Here is a 26,533-nt window from a genome sequence, read left to right as displayed (position 1 = left end):
AGCTTGTCTCCCGCCTGCTAGGTTGGGTATTATAAGATGCTCTTCCAGTGGTCTCTAATTGGCATCTTTCCACCACTTCAAAATTGCTCAAACGGTAAGAAGTGTTTTTTCTATATAACAGCTATTTCACCCCCTAACTGAAAGGGCTCATTTACACCCGCCTTGCGATGATGGGAAAATAAATTTCGTTTCAGCTCTCAACTAACATGGCAAGCCTAAAGTATGCAATCTGTAATCCTTAAGAAGAAAAAGAACACCTTCAACCTGTACAATGGAAAATTAATGGAAAAAAGACTGACAGTTTTCAAATTCAAAGAAGTATCTCATAATGACAAACCCAAGCGCCTTTTGGTATAGTCAGGTCAGAGAGCTACCAGGTTGAGTTTTTAAGAGAGAGCAATACTTACATATGTAATATGAGAACTTTCAATATATGTTCCCCACCCTTGCCTGCCAAAATTCCTATCAGTAATAAGGAGTTAATGGTACAGACTTACCTTACAGGGTTGGTTGTATGAATTACTGAGGCAACATATGAAACACACTTTGACAGCTCAAAAAAGGGTAATCTATGTGATGTTGTTGGCAAAAGGTTTGTAACTGAATGGGTAAATCTGGATTCAAATCCCTATTCTACCATGAATTTTTTTGGGTGACCTCAGGCCTGACACACACTCATCTGCTTCACAGAGCTACCATGCTGATAAAATTGGAAAATGCCACATAAACAGTCCTTTGAGGAAGGGAAGGAAGCAACTGTGATAAAGTATTTACTATCAGCAATTTCTAATTATTGGTTACAGGGTTTCCTGGCATCAGTTTTAAAAACAGCACATATATACAAAACCATCCATAGATAAAACACAAAATTCCCCACCTCAATCTTTATTGTTGTATACTGATCTGGAATCTGTTTTGATGAAATATTTCAAATATATAAATGTAATTTATTGCCCATAAAACCTAGCTATTAAGATTTAGCAGCATATAAAAGTTGACCCCCAACATTTCCTTACACTATGGTGTGAGTGGCATATAAAAAAAGCATGGTCAAACTACATGTCACCTTGAGTTCCCTAGAGGAGGAAGGGCAGGATTAAAATCAGATATAGGAAATAAAGGAAAGACAAAAGATTCTGGGGAGGGAGGGTGCACTGCAGAAGCCCTTGATATTTATATTAAGGGAGGATTTGTAAATATTAAGTTCACCCATAATTAATGGCTTGAATTTTGCCAGTATAATTACCATAAAGTTCAGCTTCCCATCAGCAAAAATGGGTATCAATACACTGTTGCAATAACAGACTAATGCTAATGTATTTCAGAACATGCCATGGGCCCAGATCCCAGAGAGAGTAGAGAGTGTTCAGCTTTACTATCCAGCCTTGGGCTGGAATTGCATTTCAGTTTTAATTAATTGCTCAGAACAAAAAAAAAACACCAGACACATATCATTAGGAACGATGCAGGAAAGCGCTGCTTGTTACTTTCTTGAAGGTTTTTCGCACAACTGGTCTTTTGCAAAGGCTTTGTACCTTACACTAACAATGTCATGCCAACTCTAATGAGGCAGAGTCATTTCTCCTGAGACAGGATATGGCAAGTTCAATCTGATAACTATTTTTGGCTTAACATTATGTATGCATTATGTATGCATTTGAGCACTGCCTTTGAGGGACTGCTCAATACAGCACTGACCAAGCCTGCTAAATCTCTAAAAAACAGGGATAGGGAGCCCCCAGCCTGCAGGCCAAATTTGGACCAACAGGCCTCCCCATGTGGCACACAAGGATGTTTTCACCAAACTATGCCCACCTGCCTCATACCTCATACATGACTTCAGGTGCAGGGCAAGTAAAGATACTTTCCACGGATGGAAAGTAGGATTGAACCATGCAACAGCTGTTCAATCCTGCTTAGTTTGGGGTGTATGAGCAGTGACCTCGCTGGTGTACCTGAACCCCTGCAGCAAACAAGACGGAACTGCTTGCGCATCATTATAATGTCAGATGATTGGCAGGTGGGTGGAGATAAAAGATCTGCCCTGCTTGGCTGAAAACTTTCCTCCCTCTTGCCTGAAAGATCAAAATTATTTGATCAGAATACTGCAAAACGGAAGCCTTTACAAGGATGGATAGGGAAACAAGCAGTACGTTTCCGAGCACAATTCAAAGTGTCGGTGCTGATTTTTAAAGCCCTAAATGGCCTTGGTCCAGTATACCTGAAGGAGCATCTCCACCCCCATCGTTCAGACTGGACACTGAAGTCCAGCTCCGAGGACCTTCTAGCGGTTTCCTCACTGCAAGAAGTGAAGCTACAGGGAACCAAGCAGAGGGCCTTCTCGGTAGTGGCGCCCACCCTGTGGAACGCCCTCCCATCAAATGTCAAGGAAATAAACAACTATTTGACTTTTAGAAGACATCTGAAGGCAGCCTTGTTTAAGGAAGTTTTTAATGTTTGATGTTTTGTCACTTTTTATATATTCTCCTGGCAGCTGCCCAGAGTGGTTGGGGAAACCCAGCCAGATGGGTGGGGTATAAATAATAAATTATTATTACTATTATTATTTTATTATAGCTGGCACCCATCACAAAGCCACCAGCCTACTGCCTTCTAAACTATCTCAAGTGTTAAAGATAACTAAATCGCCACAATCCCAAAGCTCTACACATAGAGCCTTGCACATCCCAGGGCTGCCTTGTGCCTTGCCATATGTCAAAGAATATTCTGTGTGCACAACGAGGAAACTGCTACTCACAGAGAACACTCTGATACAGAAAACAGGAGAGTATTCCCTATGTGTGCAGTTGCTGGCTAAGCTGTCCTAAGGTTCCAGTGGGTCTAGTCAGGCAGACAAGCCTCTAGATGCCAAAGACTAAGTTGCTCCGTCTGCTCCATCTTCTCTAAGAGTTGCATCAAATTAACTTTTACTCAGAGTAGACCCACTGAAATTAACAGCTGTAAGTTAAGTTGGTCTCTAAGGTGCTACTGGAAGGATTTTTTAATTTTGTTTTGACTACACAGAATCTTAAGCTTATGTGTGGATCAGACAGGACTAAGGAAAGAAGAGACAATTGGCCAAAGCAAAAGAGCAAAGGGAGATGAGAAGGACTGGAAGAAGCAATTCCTGAGATGAAGTGGAAAGCAGGGAGGAGAACAGGAAGAAATCTGAGAGGGGATAGAAAACTGAGTGAGAAAATAAGCAGAGGAGAACTGTTATCATGACTATGAACTGACCACTAAAGGAGAGCTGGCATTCACAAGTGGCTGATTTGAAATAACCCAATTTTGGGTTTCAGGTTTCTAGAAATGTTACAGCACAAAGATGGATGACTTCAAGTACAATAATTGAAGAATTCAATTGTTTTTTTTCCCAGAGCCTGCAAGTTCTTTTTACCAACTCACCCTCAGCTCTACTTCTTTGCCCAGTAAATCAAAGAGAGATGCTCCTTTCGAAGTGATTTCTGAAGCAAGCTGCCTGGCCGTCTTCAAATCGCCGATCTAGATAAAACATCAGAAAAAGAAGAGCTTTACCTTCATGAAAATTCCAGAGGGGGGGGTAGATAAGGATATTTCTAGTGAAACCACCATATCTGGTCAGTTCTGCAACTGGAAAGGCATGTCACAAAACACATAAAAAGAAGAGATCATATCTACACCAATTATGGTGGAAACAAATCATGCTTTAAAGGGATAAGCTGCATATCATGTTATTTAGACCTGAGGGTATAGGGTGGTATACAATTATTATTATTGTTGTTGTTGTTGTTGTTGTTGTTTAGTCGTGTCCGACTCTTCGTGACCCCATGGACCATAGCACGCCAGGCACACCTGTCTTGAACTGCCTCCCGCAGTTTGGTCAAACTCATGTTCGTAGCTTCAAGAACACTGTCCAACCATCTTGTCCTCTGTTGTCCCCTTCTCCTAGTGCCCTCAATCTTTCCCAACATCAGGGTCTTTTCCAAGGATTCTTCTCTTCTCATGAGGTGGCCAAAGTATTGGAGCCTCAGCTTCACTATCTGTCCTTCCAGGGAGCACTCAGGGCTGATTTCCTTAAGAACTGATAGGTTTGATCTTCTTGCAGTCCATGGGACTCTCAAGAGTCTCCTCCAGCACCATGATTCAAAAGCATCAATTCTTCGGCAATCAGCCTTCTTTATGGTCCAGCTCTCGCTTCCATACATCACTACTGGGAAAACCATAGCTTTAACTATACGGACCTTTGTAGGCAAGGTGATGTCTCTGCTTTTTAAGATGCTGTCTAGATTTGTCATTGCTTTTCTCCCAAGAAGCAGGCGTCTTTTAATTTCGTGACTGCTGTCACCATCTGCAGTGATCAAGGAGCCCAAGAAAGTAAAATCTCTCACTGCCTCCATTTCTTCCCCTTCTATTTGCCAGGAGGTGATGGGACCAGTGGCCATGATCTTGGTTTTTTTGATGTTGAGCTTCAGACCATATTTTGCGCTCTCCTCTTTCACCCTCATTAAAAGGTTCTTTAATTCCTCCTCACTTTCTGCCATCAAGGTTGTGTCATCTGCATATCTGAGGTTGTTGATATTTCTTCCAGCAATCTTAATTCCGTCTTGGGATTCATCTAGTCCAGTCTTTCGCATGATGAATTCTGCATATAAGTTAAATAAGCAGGGAGACAATATACAGCCTTGTCGTACTCCTTTCCCAATTTTGAACCAATCAGTTGTTCCATATCCAGTTCTAACTGTAGCTTCTTGTCCCACATAGAGATTTCTCAGGAGACAGATGAGGTGATCAGGCACTCCCATTTCTTTAAGAACTTGCCATAGTTTGCTGTGGTCGACACAGTCAAAGGCTTTTGCATATTCAATGAAGCAGAAGTAGACGTTTTTCTGGAACTCTCTAGCTTTCTCCATTATCCAGCGCATGTTTGCTATTTGGTCTCTGGTTCCTCTGCCCTTTCGAAATCCAGCTTGCACTTCTGGGAGTTCTCGGTCCACATACTGCCTAAGCCTGCCTTGTAGAATTTTAAGCATAACCTTGCTAGCGTGTGAAATGAGCGCAATTGTGCGGTAGTTGGAGCATTCTTTGGCACTGCCCTTCTTTGGAATTGGGATGTAGACTGATCTTCTCCAATCCTCTGGCCATTGCTGAGTTTTCCAAACTTGCTGGCATATTGGGTGTAGCACCTTAACAGCATCATCTTTTAACATTTTAAACAGTTCAGCTGGAATATCATCACTTCCACTGGCCTAGTTATTAGCAGTGCTTTCTAAGGCCCATTTGACTTCACTCTCCAAGATGTCTGGCTCAAGGTCAGCAACCACACTACCTGGGGTGTACGAGACCTCCATATCTTTCTGGTATAATTCCTCTGTGTATTCTTGCCACCTCTTCTTGATGTCGTCTGCTTCTGTTAGGTCCTTACCACTTTTGTCCTTGATTAGGGTAATCTTTGTACGAAATGTTCCTTTCATATCTCCAATTTTCTTGAACAGATCTCTGGTTTCCCCCATTCTATTGTTTTCCTCTATTTCTTTGCATTGCTCATTTAAGAAGACCCTCTTGTCTCTCCTTGCTGTTTTTTGGAAATCTGCATTCAGTTTCCTGTATCTTTCCCTATCTCCCTTGCATTTTGCTTGCCTCCTCTCCTCCGCTATTTGTAAGGCCTCGTTGGACAGCCATTTTGCTTTCTTGCATTTCCTTTTCCTTGGGATGGTTTTCGTTGCTGCCTCCTGTATAATGTTACGAGCCTCCATCCATAGTTCTTCAGGCACTCTGTCCACCAAATCTAAATCCTTAAACCTGTTCCTCACTTCCACTGTGTATTCATCACCTGTTCCTCACTTCCACTGTGTATTCATAAGGGATTTGATTCAGATTGTATCTTACTGGCCCAGTGGTTTTTCCTACTTTCTTCAGTTTAAGCTGGAATTTTGCTATAAGATCAAAATTTGCTATTGATCCCCCTTCACCTATCAGTTCATGGATCAATGCTCCCCTTCATGGATCAATGCCTTGTCGTGGCGAAGGGGCTTGAATAACTCAGAGAAGCTATGAGCTATGCCATGCAGGGCCACCCAAGATGGACAGGTCATAGTGGAGAGTTTTGACTAAACGTGATCCACCTGGAGAAGGAACTGGCAAGCCACTCCAGTATCCCTGCCAAGAAAACTCCATGGACAAAGACAACAGGCATTATTATTATTATTATTATTATTATTATTATTATTAAGTTGTCTACTTTTATTCTGAAAAAAGAGCAGCCATGTGAGATCCCAATCCAGATTGGAGATCTGACTGTTCCCCATCAACAATCCTCCAATTTTCTCTCTGCTGTTTGCCGTGAACAACATCTCTGTGAACAAGTAGCAACCAGGGCGCGCCGGGGGGGGGGGGGAAGGATGTTCAGCTACAAACTGATGTGGAACTGAAATCTGCATCAGAAGCACATTTTGGATTAGGACCTCCCATGGATACCTTTCCTTTTAAAAAGAAGCAGTTAGTTTAAGCACACTTTTAAATAAGTGTAAACAATAGGAAATGTGTATTCCAGCCTAAAGATACTTTTAAACAAGTAAATGAAATCATACCCGTAAATGAATTTTTTGCATTGCCCCAAAAAAGAACATTTCCTGAGTAGGAGGAGGTCATCTTAAATTAATGAGCTGCAGCTTCCGTTCAAAAGAGTCATTTTCTCAAGGCGCTTATAGTTAGTATATTTTCACATAAAAGTTGGGAAAGGATGAGAGAGAGAAATTAAATGAGTTTAAGCGGATTGGACAACCTTAAAATCTGCAGTTCTTCTGGTCTCCAATGTCAACTACCAATTATCGTACAAAGACTAGATATGCCACGTTGGGGTATACACACAACCTACTCTGGTCTCTTTGTTGCCTTGGGGCTCTTGGCCCTTTATAGGAGGAGAGAGCCAGCCTGAGATGGTGGAGATCCACAAGGTTTTCACATCAGAGGAAATTAGCTTTCCCGCTGTGGGGGAACAAAACACACAGGTGTCTGTCACCTTGGATGAAGATCAGCACAGCCAAAGCATCAGGATGATGGCCCATCTTATCCAGCATCCTGTTCACACAGTGGTCGACTAGATGCCTCTTCTGGGAAGGATGCAAGTAGGCCCTGAGCACAACAGCACTCTCCCCTCCTGCAGTTTCCAGCAACTGGTATTTAAAAGCATACTCCCTCTTTCAGTGGAGGTAGAGCATAGTCATAGCTACTGACAGACTTATCCTACGTGAATCTGTCTAGTCCTCTCTTAAAACAATCCGAACTGGTGGCTATCACTACTACTTGTGGGAGCAAATTCCATAGTTTAGCTATGTGCTTTGTGAAGAAATTACTTCTTTTTATCTGTCCTGAATCTTCTGGCATCCAGCTTCATTGGATTTTTATTCATCTGAGAGAAATGACAGCTGTGGAAGAAGGCAAAGCAAGAGAAGAGACAGTGGGGGTGGGCAACCTCCCTGCTCCATCAATGTTGGCGTGACCCATTTACAGATTCATAATTACTAATACTCTTACGAAACTTTTTTTTAATGTAATGTGCAGACTCATTGACAGGCCAGGAAGAAAGGCCAGACACACTAAGTAATGGGAGGGCAGAAAAGCATAAAAACAGCTGGAAGCCAGAATGTGAATGTATTCTTTGTAATAGTGATACTTTTTCTGAAAACCTGGGAGATGAAAGACTAATGGGTTGGGAACTGGGGCAATCTCACAGTAAATTTGGGCCGTAATCCTCTGGTCACATCTTCCAGACAAGCCTAGATGCTAAGAATGTAGGGAACAAAGCAGTCAGCTTATTATTTATATGTATACTTTGCATTTTTGCCAAATCTTTTCTGAAGAAAATGGCAGTGACGAAAGAAGCCATAGTTAACACATACAATAGTAACAAAATTAATAAAAATGAATGTGTGTGTGTGTGTGTGTGTGTGTGTATATATATATATATATATATATATATATACATACATACAGTACAGTAACCTCAACAAAAAAAACCTAGCAAAAGAGAATTTGCAACCACACTGTGAAATGTGAGATACACTTGAGATACACAAGTGAGATACACTTGAAAACCTTAGTGGGTCTCACTGCAGAGAAAGTTCCGTAACACCAGAATCACTGCTGAATTGGTCTTGGAGCCAACACTCAAAGGATATTCATCTGTGATTCTCCTATGAATAATGGCTCCCAGTCTCAAATATAGGAACAAACAAATTAGGGAATAGTGTGAGAAATACTGCTACAGTGGTACCTCGACTTACAAAGACTATCTGTTCCGCGGCCGTCTTTGTAAGTCGAAGTCTTCGGTTGTCGAAGCACCTGTTCTGCACATGTGCGAAGCGCGATTTCACGCTTCTGCGCATGTGCCGACTGCGCGCACCGCTTCTGCGCAGGCACGGGACGCACACGGCAAAAAGACTTCCAGGGTTGTCGACTTCAGAAGCCGAAACCTTCGGAAGTCGAGTCGTTCGGATGTCGAGGTATGAGTGTATTGTCTTCACTAACACATCCCAGGCCTAAAGCTTTATCTGGACTGTACCACTTCAGATTGTAAGGGGAGCTTCAAAGGAATGACTGCTCCTCTGTACCATTATTTAAAAATAAATAAATAAATAATTGCATATGGAAAAACAGCATGTCAGGAAGAAGGCTAGTTTATTATATACATGAATGTATTATATGCTGTACAGAGGAACATCCCATTATATGATCCCCCATCAGTGGTACAGGCTAGAGACAAGCAGACGACTGCTGATCTGATCAAACTTTGCATCAAATCGGGGATCAATCCCCAGAATTCCTCATGCCAACTGTTTTAATCAACTAGGGTTGTATGTGTAGCTCAACACATCTCTAGATTATATACATTACTTCACAACAACACAGGGCTTCTACAACTAGTGTGAATTGGCTAGGTGGTCCTTTGTTTCAAATTAATCTGGTTCATAGAGAAGTTGTGAGGCAAAAGAATACTCTAGAGTTCCTGATAAGAAGAACAGGATGCAAATGTAACAAATCTTGAAAAGAAATTGAAGGAGGAAGAAGCTCCTTACTTTTGAGCCAAGGTCAAATTTGAATTTGCTCGTGTCCTCTTCACCCACTGCAGTGGCTTCCATTCCTTTGGTCTTCATAGCATTGTAAAGAACAGAGGTGATCTTCAAAAGCTCCTTCACTGCATAGCCATCTGCTTGGTAGAGCTTCTTGGTGTTGAGCTTGATGTGAGCTTTTGTCGCCTATTAGAAAGCCAAAAATAAATTTGTTTTACTGTATGTTCTATCCCACCTTTCTTCCATGATTGAACTCAAAGCAATATACATAGCGTTCCCAAGCAGTCTCCCATCCAGCCACTAACCAGATCTGGATCTGCTTTGGCTTTCATAAAGCTGCTTCATCGTGTATTTAGGTTAGGCCTTATTCTGGGATCGCCAGACTCTGAAGAGGCAGATCTCAAACACCTTCTCCAAGAACACAACTTATACATCTTAGCAAGTCTTTCCATTTTTAAAAGATGCTTTTGCCCATGCAATAGTTGTAACACAGTAATTCAGATTGCAAAAAGACAGCTCAAGCCGTTCCCTGATGCTGTCAGGATAAATAATGTGTCAGGATGCTGTCAGGATAAATAAGATAAAAATGACCCTTATACATGCTTCTAGCTACCATTCCAAACATACCAAACAATCCATTGTATATAGCCAGGCCCTATGTTACAGCCGCATCTGTTCCAACTCCACAGACAGAGACTCTCACCTAAGAGATCTACAGCAAACCTTTTTAGAACTAAAATATCCACCTGATGAAGTTAAACAACAGATCAACAGAGCCAGACTGATACCTAGAGAGAATCTGCTGCAAGACAGACCCAAAAAAGAAAATAACAGAACACCACTAGTCATCACATACAGCTCCTAAGTTAAAACAGTACAACGCATCATCAGAGATCTACAGCCTCTCCTGGACAATGACAGCTCCCTTTCTCAAGCTCTGGGAGGAAGACCTTTCATTGCCTACAGACAGCCACCCAATCTTAAACAACTCCTCACCCACAATAATACAACCACCAGACTTAACATGGACACTGGTACCAGAGCCTGCAATAAACCCAGATGCAAACTTTGCTGCCACATACACCCGGACAACATCATTACTGGCCCCAACAACATCAAACATACCATCTCAGGACTATTTAATTGCTCATCTTCTAACACTGTGTATGCCATCAAATGCCAACAGTGCCCTTCAGCTCTCTATATTGGACAAACAGGCCAAACCCTACGCCAAAGTATAAGCCAGTGTGGTGTAGTGGTTAAGAGCGGTAGACTCGTAATCTGGGGAACCGGGTTCGCGTCTCCGCTTGTCCACATGCAACTGCTGGGTGACCTTGGGCTAGTCACACTTCTTTGAAGTCTCTCAGCCCCACCCACCTCACAGGGTGTCTGTTGTGGGGGAGGAAGGGAAAGGAGATTGTTAGCCGCTTTGAGACTCCTTCGGGTAGTGATAAAGCGGGATATCAAATCCAAACTCTTCTTCTTCTAAACAGACATAAATCTGACATCAGGAATCACAAGAACAGAGAAACCAGTAGGAGAACACATTAATCTCCTAGGACATTCTATAGAAGATCTCAAAGTAGCTGTCTTATTACAAAAGAATTTCAGAAATAGACTGGAAAGAGAAGTTTCTGAATTGCAACTTATTAACAAACTTAAAACCATGGAGAGACCTGGTCTGAATAGAGACACTGGATTCTTATCTCATTACAGGGAGGTAGCCGTGTTGGTCTGACGTAGTCGAAACAAAATAAAAAAAATCCTTCCAGCAGCACCTTAGAGACTAGCTAAGTTTGCCACTGGTATGAGCTTTTGTGTGCATGCACACGTATCTGAAGAAGTGTGCATGCACACGAAAGCTCATACCGATGACAAACTTAGTTGGTCTCTAAAGTGCTGCTGGAAGGAATTTTTTTATCTTATATCATTATACATGATAAAGCTATTTTTAGTCATCTCACCCATTGCTTTTTCCTGTAAGACCAATTGCAGTCGTTAACAGTCGTCCACAGGTTTACCACACCTATCAGCCAATCACTCATCCCCACCACCCTTCTGAGTAATACCCTACCCACCCTCTCACTATATATAATGGTCTGGTGACTTCTGTTTCAGTGTATCTGAAGAAGTGTGCATGCACACGAAAGCTCATACCAATGACAAACTTAGTTGGTCTCTAAGGTGCTACTGGAAGGAATTTTTGTTTGTTTGTTTCTACTACGGAAGACCAACACAGCTACCTACCTGTAACCTTATACAGCAAACACCTTGGCATCAAGTAGTTCCCTAATTAGCCTGAAGAGACTTTGCCAGGGGTGGAACTGCAGCTGATCAGACCTTTGCTTAATTGGCACTTAAGTGCTGCCCGTCCGTGCCCACCTTCCACACAGAGGTCAGTGGCTTCCCAACCCCACTGTGAATTGCCATAATGAGATCACTTATCTTAATGAATTCTTCCCTTTCAATGATTCTTACGGCCAGGCAATTCAACATTTTTCTATTAAATTATGGTACTCTGTTTTGATTTCTCTCCCTAGTATGTGCCATGAAATCAATCCAACACTTCTCCATGAATACACATAAACATTTACCATCTGGAAACTAAAAGGAAGGGTGTTGAGGAGAGGAGGGAGTTCCACAGTGGGGATCAGCAGGAGAATGGAAGGTGCTGGCAGGGAACTGTAAGTAGTAGAAAAAAAGCCAGAGGGTGGGTGGGGTTCCTCCATATATAATTTCAAAATGGAAAATATTTATAAGTAACAAAAGAATGAAGGCATAGAAAAACAAGTAATAATAAAGTAGCAGGTTTGCATTTCAATATATTTAACCCTTGCCAAAGAACTGAAAACTCTTCACTTTTGGATCACACTTCTAACCAAGAGGGTTGTTACTCAAATGCAGAATCACAGTTTACAGGAATAGCATATTAATGAAAGGAAGAAAATATGGGGGAGGGATATTGGGGCTGCCATCCATGGGTAATTCTCCATTTTGTTTCTGAACAAGTATGAAGTGAGATACAATCCTGAGATCTTGTCTATCTTCATCTATTTTATTTCCACAACTTTGTTGCTGTTTATACAGTGGTCACAGCTTGGGTAACTTGCATTTTGTATTGTGTACACATATATTTGCATTTGCTGACATGTTTTGTTTCAACAATCACTTCTGTTTTGTTACTTGGGTTCCTGTGACTTTGTCTTTTAGCTACTCATAGTTCATTCCATGGCATGAGTGGATACTCAAGGAGCTAAAATCATAGATGGGGATGGTGTGGGCCAGGCTGATGGAAGAAAGGTCTGCCTTGAGAGGCTCTTGGCAGAAAGGTGACATATTCCCCTGCTAAGAAAATGGAAATATTATCACACCACAAACACCGGTGCCTGCAGACAACACAATTTGCTTTGGACAAACCACTAGGGAGAAAAAGCAGGGAAAGTGCACAGCAGGAGGGGAGACCTACAAAGAGGAGGTTTCAACAGCCCAGGTGAAGTTTAGCCTAGACACTAAAAAAAGCTTCAGCAACAAGGAATGGCTACCTTAGAAATGCTGAAACTGAAGAAGAGGGAAGATCAAGTGATTGCTTGATGTGAGGATTACAGAAATTTATGTTTTCCTCCACATGTGAAACAACTTCAGCAAGAATAGAGAAAATGTAATTGCTAGACCAAAAAAATGGCAATTCTTTATAGGCACTGAAAAGCCCTAAGCAATTTTTGATCACCCCAGAAAAGGAAGAAGTGGTTGGCACGCATTGGCAAGAAAAAGTATAATAGGGAATTGTTTAAAAACAACAACAAGCAAAGTGTTTTTCCTTCTATTTCTTTCAGCCAGAAGATTGTGAAGAGTTGTTTCATGACAGCATTGAGTGCAAAGTTTTGAAAGAAATTGTAATTTCTATATTGGTAGCACCTACAATGTCAGTTTCACTGGGAGGCTGGTGGGAATCATTCTGAAGGTATTGTTAAAAACTGAAGTGCTACAGATCCATTTTAAAAAATGAAGAGGGAAAATCAATGATTGTTATGGAAACAGGGACCAAAGTTAGTAATGTGAAAAATAAATGTACTTTCCGTACTTCTCAAAATAGTAACAAAAGTGCCAGTCCTATAAGTTTAGAAATCAAACACTTGGACTTCCTGTTTCCAGCAGTGGGAAATGGCTGACTCCCACACGATCAGACCCCAGCCGTGCCAGTAATTCAGGGCTGATATGGGGGTAATTAGCCCTGGCAGACTCCCCAGGATGGGGGAGGACTGTCTCAAAGACCCGCAGATTGTCCGAGATTAACAGCTTGTATCAAGGTGCAGGCGACAGGACACTGGGTCACAGAGCATGGTACGGCCAGCACTCTCCAAAGCCACTCTCACAGCTGGGAATATTTGTATGATAAAATAATTAGATTTGAATAATAAACAGACATAGTCTGGATCAAAGAAGACTGAGGAAAAACCTGCAGATGTGTACAGTCCCTGGCTTGGACTTCAAAGCTTGGATTTCAAAGAGATTCTCGTCATGATGTTTGGAATATTTGGTACGTTCTTTTTTCTTCACAATACTTACAATTGGCTTTTCTATGCCAAGTCTCATTAATAAACCTAATTTATTTTGAGGAGTACAGATGGACTTTTATTTACAATTGGATATTCAACTGCGCAGTTTTAATTGGCTTGAGAGACTTGATAAAGAAAAGAAGAAACAAGATGGCGCTGGTTAATGACACAGCAATGAAAAATGTCTCAAAGGAAGTGGAGATGTTTGCTGCCTGACTTTGTAGTGAATTGAGATAATAACTTGGGATAACATGCAGTGCAGCTGTTTGCAAGGTTTCTTCATTAAGTGCAAGAGAGAAGGCTAAATGGATGTCTAGCACCCCCCTCCTAGGGCCCAGGAGGGGGGAATGTGTGGTCTCCGAAAGCCGATCAATTGTCAAATGATTTATATTTGTGGAATACAGTTTATTTACATTGCAAGATGCAACAGCATGCCTTACATCAAGTGACTGATTTGGACAGCAGCCCAGATGGGAGTAATTTACAACTTAATAACACGGGAGTTGCTGCGTCATTAAATTTTAAATGAGGACTTGGACAATAGCCTGGATCAGAAGGTGGGAATGAAGTCAGGAAAAGCTGTGCTGGTAAACAGACAGTTGGAAAAATACATATTTAAAAATAAAGCTGTACTCGATGGATGCAAGGATATATGACTTTTGACATGATCGAGAATTGCACAGCCAGGTACGGAGAACTTTGAGTGTTAAAATCGGAATGTGGAAAGTAGGAGAACAAGAAGGAGGCAGGAACAAGATATGGAAAGTTCTTCAAGGTCCAGACTATCGGATGTCCGAAAAAAATTAATAATTAATAATTGAGATTACCATTTGGTCTTTTTTGTTTTAATTTGTTGTTTTTAATTGGATTATGATTATATGTTGATTGGCTGTTTTTATTGGAAAATTAATAAAAATGATATTAAAAAAAGAAATCAAACACTTGAGTGATGTTCACATCTGCTACCCGCAAAACATTTGCAAGGTTCAACAGTTCTTCCTAGTCTATCGCTTTAAGATTGATTCAATTACACCAGCAACATTTCAGAACAACCTTTATCTTTATTCTGGTACCCACTCTCATTTGTTTTAATTTCTACTGGATGTGCTCCACAGAACAACAGGAAAATAAAACTATCCAATATGGACAGCAGAAGTAGTGTGTAAAACTCACTTCCAAGGAAATTTATTTTCAATAGTAGTAAATCAGTGCCTTGACCTTGCTTGAGATATTGTATTATAAGTTATTTGTCACTTTTCTTGTCTCATACACTTGAAGACAAAGGTGATTTTAAGTTGGTGTTCAAACTTGAAATGAAAAGTCATGTCACATAGAAAGCTGTCTTACATCAAATAGACCATTAATCCACTTGGCTCAATGCTGTCAGCTCTTTGATGGTAACAGCTCTCTGGGGATTCAGACACAATCCCCCCCCAGCTCTATCTGGAGATGTTGGGGATCCCACCGGGAAGCTACTACATATAAAGCGTGCCCTACCACTGAGTAGCATCTATATCAGGGATGGAGAACCTGTGGTCCTCCAGAAGTACTTGGACTCCAGCTCTCATCAGCCCTAGTCAACATGGCCTATGGTCAGGCATGATAGGAGTTCTATTCCAACAACATATGGAGGGTTACAAATTCCTCGTTCCTGGCCTACACCAAGTTTCACTGTTACCTGTCAATGCTCAGAGAAGATTTCATATTATTGTGTGCTTCTCATCTTTTCTGGCTGTCAAAGATCATGGAAACACTGCTGCCGGAACTAATCTTCATGAGATATTCCATGTGGTTTGTGACCACCTGCCCCACTATTGGAGATGCTGCCATCACCAGAAGAATTTGGGGTGTGTGTGTGTCTTGTTTAAAGCTTGGGGGGAAAGCTTGGGAGGTGGATTTGGCCCATAAGCAGACAGTCCACCACCTTCCATATACGTCTCCCCCACCATTCTGCTGTAGGAGCGAAAGATATAGGTAATTTAATATCCCTTAAGAAGTTCTCATACATCCAATAATCTTACGTAAAAATTGAGGAAAGTGACAAAAGTGATGGTTGGGATCCAATCCACCCATTGTATATACAAAAGCCAATTGGAGAGTGAGACTAAGAAAGTGAAGCCACTGCAAGTCTAAGCAAAAAAGAGTTAGGCTTGGTTCTCAATGGCTCCTGAACTATACAGGCCAGGCTGAAATCTGGAGCAAAGAGAGGGATGGTAAATGCCAGGTAAATGAGGAGTGCAGCTGAGAGGGGTGGCAAATTTCCAGGTAAATGCCAAGGACAGGATAACATGTAACTGCATTGTTTTATTGTTTTTTTAAATCAGAGTATTCACCATTTCAAAGAAAATCTGAATTTCTATTGGCATTACAAGCCTCCACTAAATACAATTAATCTTTATTTTTTCATATTTCCTCTGTAGTGCAACTGAGCCCTCTTACAATCTCTCTCACTGTCTAAGTTACCTTCCCAAGCCAATAGTCTTAAGAACATGAGAGCCCTGTGGAAAGAAGCCAAAGGGTCACAAAATCCAGGATCCTGCTTCTCACAGTAGCCCGGGAGAAATGCAAACAGGACATCTATAAAACAACAGAGCTCTGCTGGTCCTGCTGCCCACCAACTGCCTCTTAATTGGAATGTTTCATTTAGCTAATGGCCAGTGACAGGCACATCCTTCTCTTAATGTTACCTCAGCCAGAGGCCATCACCCCATCTTGCAGCAGATCACTCCATTAATTTAATTATGCTAGATGTATAGATGTACTTTTTGTGATCTGTCCTGACCCCACAGTAACCAATTTCATTGGATGACCCAGTTCTAGTATTACAAAAGACAGAGAAATTTCTATCTATGCATGATATGGAGAAAGTGGATAATTTGACAACTTTTTATCATGTTGCCCTTAGTCATCTTTTTCTAACATAAAAAGCTCCAAATGCCTCACACCTTTTCTTGGATGAAAAATGCTTCATTAACCTGATCATTTGGCTACCTTTGTCTGTACCTCTGTATCTCTACAGTTTCCTTTTTTTGAGATGAAGTAACTGGAACTGGGTTCAGTACAATACTGGGATTTTTAAATTTTCTGTCCCTTTCCTAATAATCCCCAGTATGGAATATGCCTTTTTCACAGTTGATACTCACAGAGTTGACAATATTATTGAGCCCCAAAATCTCTTTCCCGGTTAGTCATCATCAGTTCAGAGGAGGGCTGAACATGTATATGTGAAGTTATGGTGGTTTGTGCATAACTTTACACTTAATTATACTGAATCTCATTTGCCATTTTGCTGCCTATCCATCCACTTGGAGAAATCCTTTAGGAGCTCTTCACAGTCTACCTGAGCCATCACCATCACCATCACCATCACCATCTACTACTGTATATATTTTAGAATATGGTTCTCTATGCATTCGGATGTCTCTTGAAATATCACCACCAAGCTCAGCATGAGGGTTCCCAAGGTGGCGGTGGCAGTTTTTGTCAACATTGGGATGCCAAACACCATTGTGAATTAAGATGGCAGTCCGAAATGTTACTTGAGTGTGCCTTCACCTGGTTTTTGGCTGATTTCAAACTTGGCACGAGGGTTCGTGTAGTGGGGCAGTAGTTTTATTTTTTTGGGGGGGGTTGTATTTATTGAAGATTTTCTTAGGTTACTAAAGTACATACATCGTCTCTGTTTTCAGATCATAAAGTCCTTTTCTCAGATCATTTATAGTCAATATGAGACTTTAATATTGTATACAGTATAAGGTTGGGAGGGGGGACAGGAGGGGGGTTGAAAGAAGTGAGTGGCAGCAGTTTTTGTTGACAATGGGCCACTGGCCACTATTCTGAATCAAGATGATGGACCAAAACATGACTATGGTGTGACTGCCTGACTTTTGGGCAGCCATTTTGGATGCTGCTGAAGAAATAGTTGCCCTGCTTTTCAACATTGTACCAAGTAACTTATTTCTTCTTCTTCCAGGACCACAGCTACATTTCCCCAATGCCAATGGCACTGATGTGTACCACAAGTCCAACCTTATCAACCAAACATGCATTGACTGCAACCTTCACACCTGGCTGGTATGTCAAGTCAACACACCCATCTATTAGAGCCAAAGCCATAGTTCTATGTTAAGAGTGAGTCATCACATTACACCAATACAATGGAACCTTGGTTTATGAACACCTCGATTTATGAATTTTCGGTTTATGAACGCCGCGGATCCATCTGGAACGGATTAATTCGTTTTCCATTACTTTCAATGGGAAAGTTTGCTTCAGTTTATGAACGCTTACTCCGCGGACCGCCTGGAACAGATTAATTCACTTTCCATTACTTTCAATGGGAACGTTCGCTTCAGTTTATGAACGCTTCAGTTTATGAACAGACTTCCGGAACCAATTGTGTTCATAAACCGAGGTACCACTGTAGAAGGATATTTATAATGACCGAATCATCCACTGTCAAGAAAGTCTTTAATATTTTCAGTCTCAGGATCTATATTTAGCCTCTACTTGCAACACAAGACCAATTCTCCTTAGTGTATTCCTGGACAGTTATTTTAAACCTTTATGAATCTTATTTTACATTGTTTTCATTTGGAACTAAAGTCACAGTGGAAAGGATGTGTCAATCAATAAAACGCTAGCTAGCAAGACTCAGCAAGGCAAGAGGAAACCTGCTTGTCTCTCCTCCTCACTTCATGGTGAAGCATAAAATAAATAAGACTCACCATAAATTGAGCAACTGCTTTAATGAAAAAGACCCGATCCTGCTCCGTATCAACATCTGAAGGAATATCAGTCTGAGGCTCATACCTGCAAAATGAAACAGCTCTAACAGTTTAAAAGACATGCTGCTAGAACATATTATTTTAGCAAAATGTTTCAAACCGGGTGCTTGTGACAAAGAACTTTTAAAAACACACATACCGAATACATAAAAATCAACACAGGCAGTCAAAAAAAGGCAAGAGTAAAAGCCCCAATTCATCAAGAAGCGAGAAACACATCCCAGGACAGTGCAACCACTCACTGGGAAGTACAAATGCCCTCTGAAACAAAACAGTCCTAGCTTGACCCTAGAAAACCAGCAGCAAAGGGGCAAAATTCATCTCTCCCAGAAGGGATTTGTATAGCCAGGTTTTTGCAGTCTTGGAGGACCACTACAATAAGGTCCCACATGAAGACTGACTTTGTATTTGAGGTTAACCTCAGGTGGAAGACATTATGAAACCTTCATTCACAAAAGCAAGCATGTACACCCTAGCAGAAATTGTCATGTTTCTTTTGAGTGACAACAATAGTTTTGTAACACAGAAGTGGTCTTCTATGTACTAGCCGCAAGAAGAAAAATCAGGAAAAGAGATTTAGATGAAATCGTTATAAATTGTTGTGGTGATTTGGAGGTTTAATTTGAAATCAAGCTGGATATGAGTTTGTTAGTGTCTTTGGTAACCTCTCTCTTACATCATAGATTTTGGCTCATATTATGGATGTATTATTATTTAAATTTGTATACCACCCTATACCTGTAGCTCACCTGTAGTGTATCACTAGGGTGGATGTATGATCTGTACTGTTTTATTGGTACTATTGCTGCAGGTTTGTCATGGATTTTGGCTAGAATAATAAACTTACATTGTGTTTGATTTGAGAAAACTGTGAGGCGATTTTAATCTCAATAACATGTATGACTTTGAACTGAAGAAGAGCCAAGGGTTTAGTTGCTCAAATATCAGTATGAAAGAAAGCTTCAAGTATGTTCTAGAAAGCAGAACCGATGCTATTTTTTGTTTGGCTGGAGATCTTGTAGAAAAAAACAGCACCTAAAGTTCATCTGTAAGCCTGTTCTTTTCCAAAGATCCAAGTATTGCTCTGGTGATTATCACATTTTATCTGATATTTGCTTTCAAATGAGGATAAAGTACTAACCTTTTCACGAGCCAAATGAGTATCTCTGAAACCAGCATGAAGTTTGGAGTGCGAAAGTTCTCCATAGAGATGAGCCGGGGATAGCCTAGAGCCCTCATCATCTCAGTAAAATCTTGAGAAACAAATATGCATTTTTTAAAAATGTATACAGCATCATGATCTCCTGTCCTTACATTTCAATCTCAAGGGCAAAACAGTTTTTTTCCCAATTATACATGGGAAAGGTACATTGTAGATCATACATATATTCTCTAACTCACTACTCATCAACTAATGGATTGTGACCTAATACTAGGCATATGGTGTGTGGCAGCAACAACAAAACTTACTTTCTGATAAGAGAAAAACAGCAGACTTTGATAAAGAAAATGGCTTCTGTGCTGCATTTAAAGGTTGATCCAGTGTCTGTGAAGTCTGCTCTAAAGCTCTTCTAATGCAAACTATTCTTCTCAAATAGTTGTACCCTGCAATGGTCAACCCTTCCTTGACCTTCTCTCACAGCTGTGCTACAAGAACTACCAGTGTGGGCAAAGCCAGGGCAGCAATTTCAGAAACAAGTTTAATTCCAGTTGAGTTTATGGGCATTGGACATGCATAATGGCAAAGGACAGGAGTTTTCGAGGGTCCTGCTGAATCTGTGCACCACATTTCAGAGCAGGAAGTGCCAGCAAATGAAAATGAATTGGCTGTCATCCTGTTGCTTTCCATAGTTCATTAACTAGAAGGATAGTGTTTATTGTCTGGCAACTGGGGAAATTTGAGAGGAGATTGGTCACTAACTGGTATTAACAAGTCAGTCACAAACTGAATTCTGTTGTGCATAGATATCATTTTTAAAAAATTAAAAAAAACACCAAAGAGAACTACAGCACAATTTCTGGTGTGCTTTTAAAGACATGAGCCATAAATTGTTATGTGTACCTATGATGATGATGCCCGGAACTGCCTCTCTTCAGAGCTCAAACTACCAAAGGGACCAGCCCCTGTAATTTTTGTGTGTCAGCTTGTTCAGCAAATGCAGGGATAGCCAATGTTGAGCATTTCAGATGTGCTGGACTACAGCTCCCTAAATCCTTCACCAATGACAATGCTGGTCAATGAGTTGTAGTCCAAAACATCTGCAAAACACCACACTGGTCATTAGTGACCTACTGTGTTTAGAAGACTAAGGGGAAAGGACATGACATTGGAGGTAATCCAGAGTTGAGGTTTGTGGGTTTTATAGGCCCCACTTTTCCTCATATAACCCAAACAATACCTTCCTGCCCACCTGCCATCTTCAAAATATCACCTCCCTCTCTTCCTTGAATTCTCTCCTTAGAACCTACCTTTTACCTGCAGTCTTTCCTTGCAGCCTCAAATCAGAAGTGGGAGACCTATGGGTCCTCCAGATTTTGCCAAACTAAAACCTGCCACCATCACTGATCATCAGCCATGTCAGATGGGAGTGATGAGAGCTGGGGTCCAAGAACAACTGAATAGCCACAGGTTCTCAATCCCTGCCTTTGATCTCTGCACTGGCAACCAAGACTAAAATACTGCAGATTTAAAAACTATTATTTTAACTATTGTTTTTGATTATGGTCTAATTGGATTTCATATTGCAAGCAGCCAACCTTCAGGGAGGATATGCTCTCCTGTTTACTTCCCTGCTCCAGTCAATCTTCCTTCCCTCCATACTGTATTTTGCAACTGTTGTGCTTAAATTTGTAAGCTCCTTGGGGCAAAGACACCATCCTCTTCTTATTACATGGCATTTTGCGGAGGTTATTGTGCCAATGTGAGATCCGCACACAAGGCTTTTGCAATTTAAACTTTGACAACCAGAAACGTTAAATGTAAGTTGTGGCCAGGTTTTGAAAGGAAGGGTAGAAAATGCAATTACAGTACATGTTTTAAGGCTTGCATAGATTTGAGGATGAGTATTGGTGGATTAAGCCAGAGGTTTTCAATCTTTTTGAATCCACGGCTCCCTTGACCAACTACATTCTTTCTGCAGCACCCCTGTGGGGCTCAGGAGCCCAGTTATGTCACCCCCTGCTTGCAGAGCTGGCAGCCTCTCACTTTTTTTCAAACACCCTCCCTTGTGGAGTGTTTCTTCAGCCTCCTCTCCTCTCCCCTCACCTTGGGAGTCCTCCAGACAGCCGCTACCACGCCCCTGGTTTCTGAGTTGTTCCCCCCCCCCCCGCCGCCGCCCCAAAGAGAGGTGCCTCCTCACACTGCTCCACGGGAGCCTGGGAAGAGGATGCCTCCAACCGAGACTGGTCCAACGGAGTCTGGTGAATGTGAGGCCAGCACTTACTTTGGGAGGCAGCAGTGGCAGCAGTGGGCACCGCCAGGCCTGCATGGCGGAAAGGCTCCCTTTTGGTGCCGGGCACTCAGCTCCCAGGCAGGCATTGCACATAGCAAGCACAAGAAAAGCCTGCACAGTGCCTGCCTGGCCTCCCAATGTCCATTCCCAATAGCAAGGGCTGGCAGACTGGCTGGCTGGGCTCCCTCACCCACTTGCTTGCTGACTCCGAGGCTGCCTCAGCCCCTGGCCATCCCCAGAGGCACCATTCACCTGCAGAGCTTCAAGCCAGGGCTGCTGCAACAAACAGCTGTGCAAGTCTTTGGGGGGCAGTAACGTGAGGAGGCATTAGAGGCGGGAGGGAAGGAAAAAGGGACAGAGGCCAGTGTTGCCCGCGGCACCCCTGACCATCCTTCAAGGCACCCCAGGGTGCCACGGCACACTGGTTGAAAATCACTGGGTTAAGCAATAGGCTTCATTAAAAAGGTAAATGTAAAGGGACCCCTGACCATTAGGTCCAGTCGTGACTGACGGTGACCGACTCTGGGGTTGCGGCGCTCATCTCACATTATTGGCCAAGGGAGCCGGCGTACAGCTTCCAGGTGATGTGGCCAGCATGACAAAGCCAATTCTGGCGAACCAGAGCAGCGCACAGAAACGTCGTTTACCTTCCCACATGGAGCGGTACTTATTCATCTACTTGTACTTTGACGTGCTTTCGAACTGCTAGGTTGGCAGGATCTGGGACCGAGCAACGGGAGCTCACCCCATCGCAGGGATTTGAACCGCCATCCTTCATGGCAAAGGCGAATTTTGAAGGGCCTAGTAAAAGTAGGATTTAACTTTTCACTTTAACTCTTGAACTACCACAAAACCTGGGGTATGTTGGCATCCCATGTAACGTAAGACGCCATAAGAGCCACATTTCTGCGAAGATGTGATTTTTAGCATGCAGTCTATAGACACAAACATAAGCTTTGAATTCGGAGTGGGGTGGATCACGTGTAAAAATTATGCAGATTTAAAAGGATTACAGACATGGTCAACAACAGGTTCGGTGCCTGAGGCCTGCTCAATTTTGGGAGCCAACGTGAGCAAGCGCGTGCTGGACTACGGTCAGGAAACCCAGATTCTAATCCCCCTTTAGCTATGAAGCTCACTGGGTGACCCTGGCTAGTCAAAGAGTCTCTCAGCCTAGCTAGCCTGCCTCACAGGGTTGTTGTAATTTTAAAACGAGAGCGCGGGATAGGGGCATGTACGCTGCCCTGAGCTCCTTGGGGAAAGTGGAATCATAACAGTGATTAATAATTAACCCCCACATTGGTGGTACAATCAGCGAGGATCAGATAAGAGGACGGGGAGACGGGTGGGACCCTAAACGAAATAAAGGCAACTCGACTCACTCCGGAGGTCGCGAAAGGACATGGTGGCTCCAGGAAACTCTGCGAAATATCCTCTGTTGTTTTGACTCACTCGGCTAACACAACACTCGCCGAGGCTTCCCCGCGCAGTTTTTCGAGACCAGGCCGCGGCGCTTTGGTCGCTATGACAACAAGGCTACGGGCCGCCGCCGGGCTCAAACCGCGCAGGAAGACGAAGAAACGCCTTTGAAAGAAACGGGCGATAAATCGAATGCGAGGCTCAGACGCGGGAATGGGCGGGGCTAGCCTGGAATCACAGCTGCTTCTGAGGCCCTGTGACAACAGAGAGGCGTGGCTTAGCTGGTCGTCGGAGACATCCATACACGCAGTTTTTTATTTGCATACGTCATGGGTGTAGGGGGGCGGAGAGGGAGGGGCAGCTGACTAACCCTAATAAATATACAGTACATAGCAATCTGAGGCTCTGCCTTCACTAACAAAATGCCTACCACCCTAACAAAAATCCTGGCTACGCCCATGGCGCATAGCTGTCAAGTTCTCCCTTTTTTAAAGGCAAATTCCCTTATGCTGAATAGGATTCCTCGCGAGAAAAGGGAAAACTTGACAGCTATGCCATGGCGTACGTTATATTTTATCTGCATTTATTTATTTATTTTTAATCTCTACCAGGTGTGCAATATTTCTAGTATATATATATACTTTACCAGTCAATTCCTCTTCCTACAGAACTCTGGGAATTGTAGCCATGTGAGGGGACCCGTAACAAACTACAATTCCCAGCATTGTTTGACAGCAGCTATGGAGCTATAAAGTGGTATGATACTACTTTAAATGCATGGGGGCCTTATTCTGAGCCCCAGCTGCTGACACATTCACTATAAAGGTACACAGACACCTACGGTACATGCAACATAGAGTGAACCACATTCATTTTGTGCCAGAGTAGCCTTATTGGTAATCTTTGCAAAGGAACAAGTGTGTGTTTGCACTACGTACTGTATAGTTTCAGCATCAGAAGCATTTATGTACTTGAGCACCGGAAATAATGTTCCTAGTCCCCTGCTTCTCTGCACACCATTCCTCCTTATCTTCAGTCATCTAATGAAAGTGACAGTTCACATCATCACAGTTTCATAACAGATGCCTTTGATTAACTTCTGAGATTCTTTTGTTGGAGTGATGGGGAGAAGCTGCTATTCTGAAAGATGACAGGATACTTTCCGAATATTATTTCTTCAATCATTTATTTCCTAGTTTTTCTAACTATATCTTCTACCTTCTTTCTTTAGACTTTGGTAGCATAGTCTAACTTGTTGAACTCAAAGTGGGTCTGTGGAAAAACATGCTACTTGTTCTAGCTCAGGTGTGGGGAACCTTTGGCCTTCCAGATGTTGCTAACCTACAACTTCCATCAGCCCCAGCAAGCATGGCCAATGGTCAGGGATGATGGAAGCTGCAGTTCAGCAAGCAGGAGCAGGCAGGGGACCTGCAATGGAACCACCTCTTGGGACTCTGCCGCCCAAGGCGGCTACCTCAGTCTGCCTCATGGGCGGGTTGGCACTGCCCTAGGGATCTGATGTGAGAGCAGTGGACTTTGGCTGTCTACACCCGAGTTTTCCAAACTGTGTGCCATGACACATTAGTGTGTCGGCTGCAGTGTGTAGGTGTGTCACGTGAATGGTCCCTGCATTCCTCCTGGGGCTGGAATTTGGTTAGTTTAACCTCTGGTTGACTAGTAAAACTGAATTACCGTGTCAAGAAATGATGCATGTCTAAAAAGTGTGTCGCCCACCAAGATCAAGGAAAGAGGAAGTACTGTATATGGAAAAAGAGGGAAATTTATCTGTTAGATATGTTTAAGAGAAACATATGTTTAAGAGAAATATTAAGTGTATGTTTTTTATTTGGATTTCATAGAGGAAAAGACTAGACAGGAAGGTTTAGTCGAATTATGTATTAGATATCAATTACTTTTCAGATGTAAATTTGGAAGTATGATATCTGTATGAATTTCTGTATTTTGAGTTGATTTGTTTTGTTATGATTTGATATGTTTTAATTAAAATCTCAATAAAGTATATATTTAAAATAAATAAATTAAATAAATAAATAAAAAGTGTGTTAAGAAAGGATGTTAAAAAGCCAACAAGCTTTGTATGACTTTTCTTAAGGTTATATATTGTGTTAAACATCAACAGGAGCAGAAAACACCCAGCAAGCAATTTCACAAATGCGGAAAATGCAATTTCAGAATAAAATATTGTAGGAACCCCCCCCCCCCAAGACTTATGAGATGATATGTATGGGATGGGATCACAGTAGGTATGAGTATAAAAGCTTCCGTAATCCCTCAGATTTATCTTATTTTATTTTTTTGCTATTAGGCCCACCTCTTAGCCTGGGTGCTTAGTACTGAATATTGGCCTGTGAGGAGACACAGTTTGACATAATCTGTGAGGGCGCTGTGAAATATTATAAAACACCAATAGACCTCCGGTGACCATTCTTCCCATGGAAGTCAAACCTGGGTAAATGTGGCACTTCAGGGACAAATCACCACTCAGAAAAACCAGGAGGGCTATTATTATAATTAATATAATTATACTAATTTATTTAATTATACTAACATTATGCAATTGTCCAATTCCTGTTTTCCCCCAAACCCTCTTCCCAGAAGAAAGAAGTGAAGTGATCCTTTTTCATCCTGGCCTCAAACTCATGCACCCACCCCGCCAGGACCAAAATATGATCAACATCTGCCGAGTATTTACGTCTTGACACTAAAGGAGAGAAGAGCTCGTTGTGAGGCGCCGCCACTGCCTCTGCTCATAAATGAAACATTTCCCTCCTCATGTCAGCAGTAGCTCTAACTAGATATAATGAAGGCACTGGTTTGCCAAGTCTTCCTCCGCAGAACTTTGACTGTCAACCTTAAACCTGTCTGCAATTCCATCATGGAAGCCTTGCAAAATTCTGGCATTAGAGGGGCAATCAGTGGCTGGTTTTTCAGTTATGAGTCAAACTGAGGGGCCATTTTGGTCATCAGAGGTGGGCATCATCAGGCACCTGGCTGGCGCACAGTTCCTCCTGTCTGACTCTGTCCACTTGCTTTGCGGTCTTCACTTGTCTCTTCTCCTCCTCTCTGGGCAATGGTGTGGATGGAGCCCAGAGGGGAACCCTCCCCCCCGGGCTCTCTACCGATTTGTCCCAAGTCCTGTCTATATAAAGTGAAGAGCCTGGAGTGCACAAATGAACAACTGGGAAATGGGGGCAATATGCACCCCTTAGCCATTTCTTAACCTTATTCAGAATGCCCGTTTGGACCCCAAA

General features: G+C 42.2%; 1 protein-coding gene across 2 annotated transcripts in view; it reads right to left on the bottom strand.

Annotated features, from left to right (window-relative positions):
* Window positions 1–23,374, bottom strand: part of IFT38 (intraflagellar transport 38) — a 75,938-nt gene extending 52,564 nt beyond the window's left edge. Inside the window, exons 1-6 of one of the 2 annotated variants that reach the window (XM_088657459.1) lie at window positions 23,225–23,374; window positions 20,453–20,649; window positions 19,532–19,643; window positions 18,331–18,415; window positions 9,054–9,233; window positions 3,406–3,501 (exon numbers count right to left, since the gene is read on the bottom strand). In XM_088657459.1, coding sequence (XP_088513585.1) covers window positions 3,406–3,501; window positions 9,054–9,233; window positions 18,331–18,415; window positions 19,532–19,632 — 462 coding nt within the window. In that variant the 5' untranslated portion in view covers window positions 19,633–19,643; window positions 20,453–20,649; window positions 23,225–23,374. The remainder of the gene's footprint in view (window positions 1–3,405; window positions 3,502–9,053; window positions 9,234–18,330; window positions 18,416–19,531; window positions 19,644–20,452; window positions 20,650–23,224) is intronic. The other variant, XM_035131362.3, reaches the window with a different exon arrangement.
* Window positions 23,375–26,533: the final 3,159 nt, after the last annotated feature.

This window comes from Zootoca vivipara, chromosome 13 (assembly GCF_965207765.1).
Source record: "Zootoca vivipara chromosome 13, rZooViv2.hap1.1, whole genome shotgun sequence".
Classification (NCBI taxonomy): Eukaryota; Metazoa; Chordata; class Lepidosauria; order Squamata; family Lacertidae; genus Zootoca; species Zootoca vivipara.
The sequence above is the reverse complement of the archived record's forward strand: the minus strand, read 5'-3'. Positions and strand labels throughout refer to the sequence as shown.